This window comes from Molossus molossus, unplaced genomic scaffold, assembly GCF_014108415.1.
Source record: "Molossus molossus isolate mMolMol1 unplaced genomic scaffold, mMolMol1.p scaffold_m16_p_13, whole genome shotgun sequence".
NCBI lineage: Eukaryota > Metazoa > Chordata > Mammalia > Chiroptera > Molossidae > Molossus > Molossus molossus.
In genome coordinates this window covers 66,702,130-66,714,129 of record NW_023425348.1, presented here as the reverse complement: position 1 = coordinate 66,714,129, position 12,000 = coordinate 66,702,130, and the positions used below count along the sequence as shown (strand labels likewise).

Here is a 12,000-nt window from a genome sequence, read left to right as displayed (position 1 = left end):
CTTCTTTCAAATGTACCCTTTACCAGAAAATACAAAATCAATATCATTTAAAAAATAAATAAAATCATAAGACTTAAGGATGTCAGCACTCTTACCAGAGTTGGCTTTTCTCATGCTACCGAGTATGAGAAATGTCTCCATATTTATAAATTATGCTCTTACTGCTCATTCATATTCATTATCTAGAGGCCCTTTTATTGCTATCTTGCTACTATGAACTTTTTAAAACACTCTTAGCAGCTGATAAAGCACACTGAGCTCCAAATAAGTGTAAATGTTCATATCTTCAATGCAAGTTAACACTTTGCACATAGTAGGAACGCTGCTGAATTTTATTTTGAGAAATGATGGAGGGAAGTGAAACATTCTGCATACAATACAAGATATACAATATAGCCCTGGCCAGTTTGGCTCAGCGGTTAGAGCGTCGGCCTGCGGTCCGGAGAGACCCGGGTTCGGTTCCCGCTAAGGGCACGTACTTCGGTTGCAGTTTGTCCCCGGCCCTGGCTGGTCGTGCGGGTGGCAGCCACTCGATGTGTCCCTTCACGTCGATGTTTCTCTCTCTCTCTCCCTTCCTTTCTCTCCCTCCCACTCTATCTGTACAAAAAATGGAAAAATATCCTCAGGTGAGGATAAAAAAAAAAAGATACACAATATAGAAAAACATGTCTATTCAGTGTTTGCTTGCATATAGGGGGGATTAAAAAATGTTTGAACTAAGCTGGAATCTTATTCCCATTTTCCTTTGATGCTGAGACAGAACAGAGAAACCATCTGGTTGAACTACACCTAAGGAGTGACTCTTGCTCACCATTATCCATAAAAGAACACTATTTGTATACACGAGGATGGTACATACTTATACTTCCGGCCTTCTATGAAAACAATAAGAGTTCTATCTACCTATATAAAATAAGAAATGAGATTGATCTTGGGAATTACGTTATCAGTTAAAATGTGAAAATAACTGTTTTTTCTTTCTCCCTCTGGGCAGGTCCATCTAGAAATGATATAAAGTTTGCCACACTAGGCAAAATGATGAGCAGGAAATTTAAAAAGTGTCAAAGGTTACCTAACCTTTGGAAGAAAAAGCATTTCCTTGTTGATAAGATGACATTTACTGCCCTAAGGTTTTGCAAAAAAAAAACAACAAAAAGAAACCAGACCCATCTTGATATACATTCGGAGAGAATGAAACAAAATTTGAAAGTACCTGAAGGGCATCCTGATATTCAGCCTCTCTGCATACTTGCACAGCGTGTCCCACGGAATGTGAATTTTAATAAACATGATGTCAGCGTTTGCAATAGCCGGCTGCAAAGGAGAGCAGGACAGGCACCATCACTGAGAGCCGGAGCCGATGCCATCAGGGGACAGTTTGTTTGGAGGAAAAGAACACTGTCCTCTGGTCTATACATGTATCTTTGTCACTAATTTAAAAGTAATTTATATGAATAAAAGGTCTTAATATATAAAATCTTACATAAAAATTTAATAATGATATCATATACAAGAAATAATCACTGATATGAGTTAGTGCATTTTCTTATATTGATCGTTATCAAGATCCAGAATCCCCAATGAGAAAAATTAGGGGCCAATTAGGAACTGAAAGTTATTCTTGTTGGATACTTGATAAAGTTCCTCTCATTCTCACTCATCAAAATTACCCATCACATCAAAATTACAACTAGATTAACAGAACAACCATCACTCAGAACCTCCTGAAATCTGGCTGAACAGAGAAGTCCAGCAACTAAGAGTATAAAGCAGCAGCCACGGTGAGACTAGCTGGCAATTTCCAAAGACCTTCCCTACTAGGAATATATTTGTTTTCAATAAAAGGCAAAGAATGATGAAAATAAAAATTGACAAATGTTTAACGAATGAATGGATGTAACTTATTTTGAGTACATCCTATGTAACTTGTACTTAAGCAAAAGATAGTGGAGATAAGAAAGCAATTAAGCCAGAATTATTCTGGAAGAGTTGCTGTGTGGAATCAAATTAGCATTATAGATGGCTTAGCACTGATTAGTAAGTCATTCCTATCAACCTCTACACATGAAATATTCTAATGCACTTATATAAAAGGGATGCTCTAGAAGGATGCTTCTGTCTTACCTCTGTCATCAATGAATAAAACATCAAACTAAGTGCAGACAGAGCTAGAACATTTCTAATTTTGTGTCTTAACTTTAAATATACATAGATCTTTTTAAGCAGCATGAACTCTCTTCCTTTATAATCCCTTCAACAAAATTTCTCTTTTTTATACCTTTACTTAAAAAAAAGCAGTTTCATTTTCTTGTACCTACTGAGCAGGGGTTGGTGAAGAGATAGTGTTGGCAGGGGAAAGATTTATTTCTCCCTTGCGATTAAAAGCTCCCAACCTGGCAGTATTCTGTGAAGCTATGGTGAAGGCAGACTTTTCTGAGGGAACAAAACACCCTCTGCCTTCACACTTCATGTTATTATTTAATTATTCCATCCAAAATTCCCAAGAGGTAGAACATTCACTCTTGCGAGAGGAGGAAATTTAAAAAATTGGTTTTACAAAGTCACTCTGCAAGTTAGTGGCAGAGAACTAAAAGAAAATAGAATGTGGTAGCTCATGGTATTAAGTCTCAGATAAAGACAAATTGCTGCTATAACCTGGAAATGTAGTTGGACAACAAAGCACCTGCCCTGACTGTGACAGGTCACCTACCTAATCACTCACAGGGCCTTCAAATACTCATCCTTCTCCGTCGATAATGGGGACCACCTAACAACTGTGCACACTGACATGCAATTCAGTGAGGACTGGAGATCTCTGTGCCCGGCTCAGGTAAATGTAAATTTAAAAAATAACGACAGTTCACTGAGAAATACTGTCATTTTTCAGCTAAAAATCCGATCTTGTTGACATTTTCACAATTTCATTGTCCACTTTCTGCCTGTCACGAGCCCTAAGTATTTTCAATTAATATTGATTAAAATTAAGTTGCCACCAAAGGCCACCATTTGTAATAGTAGAAATGTTGACAGAAAAATAAATGTTTATGATGATGCAAAATGTTGAATTTGATAGTTCAGAGAGCTATTTGTATTTACATACCAGTTAGTCATCAGTGACCATAGATTTAAACTAAAAAATATACTTAGATTCTGTCTTGTCATCATAGAGGTAAGTTTCTTTCTAAGGCTGTTTGCTGGGAAGGGCTGTACACTTTGCATGCTGGTATTTTTTTAATAGTGTGGCTGGCAGAATTCCTTCTCTGAGACCCCCATCCTCTGCTGCTGTCCTTGTCCAGTACAACCTTGGGGATATGTACATAGGATGGAATATTCACTCCCATAATTAGGTCTGTGATATGTCACCTCTGTTGTTAAGAAAAAAAAAAGATTATCCTCCATGGCAGATGAGCCCCTAAAAGGAACTGGGCTCTTCCTGGCAAGAGAGATTTAAAATAGCAGAGGGTCACAAGGAAGATTCTCCATCATGGGTGTTGAAAGAGGTGGTGGGAGGCCATGTGGAAAGGAAAGAGAATGGCCTCTAGGGGCTGAGGATTGTCCCTGACTGACAGCCAGCGAGGAAGTGGGAACCTCAGTCCTACAACGACAAGGATCCTGCCACAACCACAGAAGCTTGAGAGTATCTGGGGCTCCAGGTGTGAATACAGCCTGGCCAAAACAATGCTCTAAGTCTTGTGAGAGACTGAGCAGAGGGCCCAGCCAGGCCATGGTCAAACCTCTGACCTACAGAACTGTGTGTTCACACATGGCTTTTGTTTTAAGTTGCTAAATGGTGTGGTAATTTGTTAAGCAGCAATAGAAACGCAATACAAAAACAGTGTTTTAAAAGAATCTTAATTTGAAAACTTAAGGCAATCATTTTTATGATATAATGCTTAAATGTTTTTTATAGAAACGTGTTTTTGTTCCCTCGAACTGTATTTGTCATAACAGGTTGATTTTACACACTAATATTAGGATAATTAATCTAGTCCTAATTAACTCAACCTTTTAAAATCAACGTCATTACTTTTAGAATTAGAAACATAAGTACAGATAACCCTTTTGTAAAAATGTCTTTGACAAGTAAAAAAAAAAAAATGAATGTAAAAAATTAACTTTGAAATATAATTCAGGAATCTTTTCTTTGTATTATACTTGATATTCTAACTATAACCGATCCTCCCTTTTACCCTTACCCAAAGGCCTTTAAATTTTCTTTTGATCTCATCTGTCTTCTGTTTCCTCAATTTTTCTCTCCTTTCCCTTCCCTCCCTCCCCTCCCCTCCCTGCCTCCCTCTGTCCATCCTTCTCTCCAGGATCTTACCCATCATCATTTTAATATATTATCTAAGAAAGGAGGAAAGAAGGGAGGGAGGGAGGGAGGGAGGGAAACAAAACTAAGACTTCTTTTCCCTCATTGGCTATTGCTCTTCATTCAGCCATTCACAGATAAGCAAGTTGATGGCATTTGCTGCTGCCTCTATTTTTCCATTATCTCTTCACTCTTCAACTCATGCCAATCTAGCCTGCAAGTTCACCTCGGAGAAGTGATTCTCAGTGCTTCCCTGTGACTCCTCATCTTTGCCTTTTCTACCCACCTCCTACTCCTTCACATGACTTTTCTCCTACCTTCCACAGGCTCCCTGAGGCTCATTTTTTCACATCCTCTCTAGTGATTTTGTCATGACACATGCCTTCTATTACTATCTATATTTACTTTCAGTTCAGATTCCTCATTTGGGCTCCAGACAGACATTTCAAACACTTCTACTTGTATTTCTCAAAGGCACCTTAATTACTAGTTCATGATTTTCATTGCCATAATCCCGTCCCACTTTCTCCCCAAATTGGCTCTCTTCTAGTCAACAGTAATTTTAGACTGGCTATTTCTTCTGCAAACAGCATTCTGCCCCCTTGTCTTCCCATGATGGGCTCCTTCCCAGGTCACTCTTTCGGATCACACACTAACATAGCTACCTCATCACACTCCCTACAGTAACATTCTGTTTGAATTATTGGGTGCTATCCCTCACTATGCCATTTTTTCTTGTCTGTTCATAGTTTTTCTTATCCCATGAGAACATGCACATTTTTTATCTTGGTCCCTATTTATCTCCAGAATGTAGTATACATGGGTGCATCATTGATGGTTGTTGAATGAATCAAGAAATCATCACTCAAGCCACAAATCCAAATCATCCTTGAGATCTTCTTTTCTTTCCTACCATATCCAAACCATCACCAAGTATCTGCCTTTTACTATAAATCACAAGAATGTGAGCTAATAGAGCTGTATTTGTTGAACCCAGAATGAAAGACCTCCCTGTCCAGGAACAGGAATACTGTGTGTGTGTGTGTGTGTGTGTGTGTGTGTGTGTGTGTGTGTGTGTACTGTCTTGCTGAGAGTCAATCTAGACCAAAACCCACAAACAAAACAAACATATATCTTTGGCAGAAACTTAAGAGTGAGAGCTCTCAGGAAGGAATGGGCTTCTTTTCAAAAGCAGTAGAGTACCCCCGGTACATAAATAACATTCAGTATTATTTGGGGGGGGGGGAATCTGGAGGAACAAGGGAGAGGAAGACTTAAAAGAGAAAAAGAGAATCTGGACATTTTGCCCAGAAAACCAGGTAAAGACTGTGAGCCAAGTCATACCTTTTTCACAAGCAATCAGTTTTCATGACTGACTCTTACACAGATTGTAGTTCAGTAAAGGCGGGGATGTGGTCTGCTTTACCCTTGGATCCCCAACAGCTTGCACAATACCAGTCAAAATTCTTTGCAAAAATAATAAATAACCAGATATGTGTGAGCAAAATAACTAACAGTATTTTAACAGAATGTATTTATAAACTGTTCTTGAAACAAATGAAGAAGTAATTGGTACTTTTTGTATGGAGGAGAAATCAAAATGAAAACAAATGAAGAAAAACCTATCATAAGACTTAGTTCATAAATGCAAAATGGTACAGCCATCTTGGGAGACAGCTTGGAGGTTTTTTACAGAACTGAACATACTCTTATCATATGATCCTGCAATGCAATCCTTGGTATTTACCCAAAGAAGTGGAAAACTTTTATCTACACACAAAAAATGTATACATAATTGCCAAAACATGTAAGCAACCAAGGTGTCCTTCAGCACATGAATGGATAAATCAACTGGTACATCAGACAATGGAATAGTATTCTATACTAAAAAAGAAGGGCCCTGGCTGGTTTGGCTCAGTGTTTAGAGTGTTAGCCCGTGGACCAGAGAGTCCCAGGTACGGTTCCTGCTAAGGGCACGTACCTCAGTTGCAATTTGTCCCTAGCCCCAGTTGAGGTCATGTGGGTGGCAGCCACTCGATGTTTCTCTCTCTCTCTTCACCCCACTCTATCTGAAGATAAATGCAAAAAATGTCCTCGAGTGAGGATGAAAAAAAAAAAGGAAGGAACTATAAAGCCAGGAAAAGACATGGAGAAAACTTAATGCTACTCTGTGAAAATACCAATTAGAAAAGGCTACACACTGTGATTCCATTATATGACAATCTGGAAAAGGCAAAACTTCACACAGAGTAAAAAAAATCAAAGGTTGGGAGTATAGGAGAAATGCATAGGTTAGAGCAGTAAAATTCTCTGTATGATGCCATTATGTAGATGCATTTTGTACATTTGTCCAAACTCAAAATGTACACCACTAAAAGGGAACATTAATGTCAACTATGGACTCTGAGTGATAATAATGTGTCACAGGTTTATCAGTGGTAACAAATATACCTCTTTGGTAGGAGATGTTGATAGTGGGGGAAGGTATGCATATATAGGGGCAGGGGGCATATAGGAAATCTCTGGACCTTCATCTCAATTGTACTGTGATCCTAAAACTACTTTAAAAAGTAGTTATTAAAAAAGGCATGAAAGAAAAAGGCTTGGGAAGAAAATAACCCATAGTTCCAATATTAAAATCCAGACATTAACAGTTTGGCAAACTCTCTTCTTTCAACATTTTGTTTTCTTTTCATAGGATTTTGTACTTTGCATAGATATAATTATTCCTTCTTCAAGTTTTAAAATTATAAAAGTAGTTATGTACTTTGAAAAATATTTAAATTTATAGAAATGTTTGGAGCAAAAAATGATACATATTTAAGTGGGACTATACATGGTATGTATTTGTTTTACATTTGGGAGAAAATAACTATACATTTTATAAAGCCATGTGCTACATACCTTCCATACTAAAATATAACAGATCATCTCTCTCCCAGCATATTATGTCACATAATTAATGTTATTAATACACCTACCTCCTTTTCCAACATCAAGCCTTCTGCCCTGAGGTTCTTTTCAAATGTGTTTCTTCTGTCATATTGTATATTTGACTTTCTATAAACCAGGATGTAATCAATCCGCTTTTTGCCATCTTTGAATAGAAGTCCACTGGATGCTATGTAATTCATGTCATTCTGCAAATAAAACAATGACAGTGAAGAGTGTGGGTTAGACAAGCACACCTGTTTTGGTTTCAGTCACTTCTGTTTGAATAGGCAATCCAATATAAAGACAAAGCAAAGAAAAACACAAAAAAATTTTGTTTTCACATTTCAATTATAAGATAGGGAAAGACAATTTTTAAAATTCGCAATCCACTGTAGGAGACAAGCCAGAAAGTAATGGAACAGGATTTGAAATTAGGCAGTCTAATACCAGAACGTGAGTTCTCTGATACTGACTTCAAAATCCACGTTTTATTCAGTACAGCCTGTATTATCTTATTTAATACCCACAGCTTGTATTTCAAAGATAAAGATAGTATGGCTTAAAAACATAAGTACTGACAACTGAAACCAACATCATTTCCTTTATTAAACAGCATTTAGACCAGACATCTTTTTCCTACAACACTAAACCGAACAATAATTCCCGAGCTGCTTGCTCCAAGAAACTCTTGCTCCCAGAACATAAGACTGTGATCCAACTAAAACAGCCGACTTATCAACAGTGCATTAAGGCCCTCACCATGCTGTGCCCGCCCACTTCAGCTATTTTCACAGACTCTGCCCAGTTTTCTACCAAATTTCTGCCATGTGAGTCTTACCTTAAAATCTCTCAGCCCAGGTCCTCGATCTATTTGAAAACTCTTCCCTAACCTCATCTTTTAGAAAGCTACTAAGATTATCCAGATGGTATCCTTATTTGCTGTTACTTCAATAAAATCAGCCTTATTGCTCACGAGATCTTCCTGATAGTCTTCTAAGAGTGAGGGCTTTACTGGTGTATTGCCCAAGATCACTGAGGCCAGGACTTAAATCCAGTGTTAACTCCCGGTCCATGTTCTGAGCTATTATATATGTTGGCATTCTTGTTCCTTATTTTTCATCAAACTACTTGAACACCTGCACCAACTCTCTATTCCATTTTTCCCATAAAGGAATTCCTGAGATTAAAAATAAAATTCTGACATTTGGAGAACTATCTAATAATTTCTACATAAGTCAAGAAAGGGATTATTCCCAGCTATAGAAGCCCTCCCTTATGTCCGCTCAGCCATGATGCCCTCCACATCCCCTTGCCCCAAGGTGATCCAGTTCTATCATGTATGGCACTACTTTACTTTTCTTAGTTTTATCACCATAGCATAGAACCTTAAACACTGTATTTAGTTCTATCTCTCATCAAACTTTATGAAAATGCAGATATACAGTGAATAGTAAGCGTTTGGCTGCTTTCGTGCCCTATTGTGAGTGTGGAATCCATTCCTAATGTTCATATACTTATAGTTCCTTTTATTCCCTGTTGTAACATATGAGCACAACAAACTTATTTATGTTTTCTACTAATTGTGGATACTTAGGCTGTTTCTAGGCATTACAAATAAAGCTATAAGAAACATTCTTGTGTGTGTCCTACAATACTCGGCTGCATCTAATTCTATCAAGCCTGTAACCTAGAAGACATGCTGATGCACAGGAAATGTTTACTTTCAACTTGAGCAGATCATGTGCAACATTCTAAACCAATTCCAATCTTTACCAGTAGCATTTAAGTTTCCCCTGCTCCATAACTTCTTCAGTCTTTTTAATTAATTAATTAATTTTTTAAATCCTCATCCGAGGACATTTTTTCATTTTTTTGTTCAGACAGAGTGGGAGGGAAGGAGAGGAAGAGGGAGAGGGAGAGAGAGAGAGAGAAAGAGAGAGAGACATCGATGTGAAAGGGACACATCAAGTGGTCGCTACCCGCACCCCAGCCAGGGCCGGGGACAAACTGCAACCGAGGTACATGCCCTTAGCCGGAACCGAACCTGGGTCTCTCTGGACTGCAGGCCACTGCTCTAACCGCTGAGCCAAACTGGCCAGGGCTTTTCAGTCTTGTTTTAAAAATCTATTATTTTTAGACATTTTGTGGACCAGTGCTTAGTCATAATTTCCTGGAATTAATTGTGTTTCCATGATTACTGGTGCCTTTTCTAAGGATTTGTTTGTCTATAGGCATTCTAGATAAGTCCTTTGACATTCACATGTATTCACATTTCAAATGTCTGTCTGTGGCTGACCTTTACACAAGTATATGATGTTTTGAAATATACAGAAATTCTTAATTTTAATGCAGTCAGATTTACTGTTTTCTCCCATAGTGTGTGTTTTTGTTCTTATTTTAAAATGTTTCCCTCTTTCTAGGTCATAAAATGTTTTCTCCTCCATTTTCTTCTAGAATATTATTATTTGTCTTAGCATTTAGATTTCAAGTCTACTGGGATTGATTTTGTTGCTAAGATGTATGGTTGGGGTCTCATTTTATTTATTATTTCCATGTGCTTAGACAATTGTTCCAGCACCTGTAGCAAAAGATCTCTTCCCCATTGCTGCAATCCTCCTTTGTCCTAAATCTAATTTCTGTGTATGGAAATACTAAATATTGCTAACATTTTCCCATAAAAAATATATTTGTGGAATGTTCATAGTTCATTCACCAACTCATCGACTGATGAAGTTTTATTGGCTGTGACAAATAAAGCTATAATAAACAGTCATCTCTGTGTGTGTGTGTGTGTGTGTGTGTGTGTGTGTGTGTACTTTTTTTTTTTTTGGTACATGCCCGTAGCCGCTAGGGCCCAGCGGAAACTGAACCGGGACTCTCTGGTCCACAGGCCAATGATCCAACCACTGAGCCAAACCGGCCAGGGCCTCATCTGTATATTTTGCAGTACACAATGTGCATGCATTTCTATCTGGTATGTACCTAGGAGATAAAGTTACTGATTCACAGAAAATACTGATTTTCAACCTTAGAAGTATGTTGTTCTTGACTTAAAAGTAGAGCTTGTTGTATTCAGGCCCTGAACCAATGTCTGGTGTCTTATAAGAATTCATGGAACATCGTTCTGTGCAGATGGAAACTTCTTGATTACTAGTTCCTGGTCTATGCTTTAGACATGACTTATTTTATCATAGTATATAACATGAAACCTATACTCTTCTCTGTACATAGGTCTCAGGTGCTGCCAATAGCTGCTCCCACACACAAGACTCCTTTTATTCAAATTCTGGTATTCAGAATTCAACAAATTATTGCCATACCCATTTACTGGGTAGTCCTGCTTCTGTTGGGATTTATATAGCGAGAGGCACAGGTGAGGCAGGGCAGGAGGAGCAGGGCAGGACTATGGCTTGCTCAGGAGACTGCTGCTGCTGAGGGCAGTGGATGCTTAGTTTCCTTCACTGTGAGGCCCTGCAGCTCAATGACGAGGACAAACAATGATTAGTCCCACTCTCCTCTTTAATTTTGGTGGTTCACACACTGGTTCCAGCTAATGAGGCCAAGTGTCTGTGTTCCAGGCTTGTGCTTATTAATCCTAGCCTACCAAATCTCCAAATAATGAAAATCCTTTTTATTAGTTTCAGCGTGCTGTTCGCTTTTGTGTTTCTGTATTTTCATTTGGCCATTTTTAAGGAAAAATGAGGAGATAAGCAGTCCAGACACTGTTAGTTGGATGCCATGTTTTACCCAGAAATTCTCATTTACAGTCCTTAATTAGAGAAAAATCCAAATAGCCCTGGTATGTAACTATAATTTTTCTCAGAATGGAAGCCATTCCTCAAAATAGCTCTTGTTATTATAGAGGGAAGAACAGGTCTCTGCTTTTGTTTTTTCATTTTAGACAAATAGAAAATTTTATCAAGAAAATCCTATGTATACGACAACAAAAACAATCCCTATTAAAAACAAACTAACAGAGAACACTTAAAAAGTATGGACTGGAAAAAATTCCACACAGGGGTGGAAATCTATTAAGTGCTACTGACTTAATTAAAATTCTGTTTGTTCTTTTCTCAGAGAAATTTTTCATTTTACAATAGCACTTATAGGAGAAGAATGTTTTAATTTTCTAAATGTCCTGGGGAATGAAAAAGTATACTGATACATATATATTTTAATGCACCTACCTTAACTTAAAATATGCCAGAAATATAATTACTATGCAAATTTTCCTATGCAAATCATTTTTAATTACGAGCCTTAACAGGATATCAATCCTACCTCTAGACCACATAGAAATACAAATCCTCCTAAATCAGTAACCCTGGAGTTCTCTCATCCTACAGCAGAAATTCTAAGTGATTATATTTCAGGTCCTGTTACAATCTGGCAGCTATTTAAGAAAATAATAACTAATAAAATAATATTTAAAGAAATAATAACACTAACATAAATTAAGCAGAAACCAAGCACTTTTCAATACACTTTGCATGATTAATACATTTCATACTCACAAAAACTGAGAGATCAATACTATTTTTCCCATTTCACAGATGCTAAAATTGAAGCAGACTAAAATAGATGGAAAGTGTTTACATTCTCTACACCTTCTTTTTTTAAATTTGTTTTTCTTCATTGATTTGAGAGAGAGAGGAAGGGAGAGAGAAAGAGATGGAAACATTGATGAGACAGAACATCTATTGTCCGCCCCCTGCATGCCCCCCACTGGGGATTTGGCTCACAACCTGGTCATG

The 12,000-nt window shown here is 37.7% G+C and overlaps 1 protein-coding gene across 1 annotated transcript in view; it reads right to left on the bottom strand.

The window, feature by feature from the left end:
- Nucleotides 1–7,452, bottom strand: part of ANO3 (anoctamin 3) — a 108,602-nt gene extending 101,150 nt beyond the window's left edge. Inside the window, exons 1-2 of the mRNA XM_036259058.1 lie at nucleotides 7,294–7,452; nucleotides 1,214–1,314 (exon numbers count right to left, since the gene is read on the bottom strand). Coding sequence (XP_036114951.1) covers nucleotides 1,214–1,314; nucleotides 7,294–7,446 — 254 coding nt within the window. The 5' untranslated portion in view covers nucleotides 7,447–7,452. The remainder of the gene's footprint in view (nucleotides 1–1,213; nucleotides 1,315–7,293) is intronic.
- Between the last annotated feature and the right edge of the window lie 4,548 nt (nucleotides 7,453–12,000).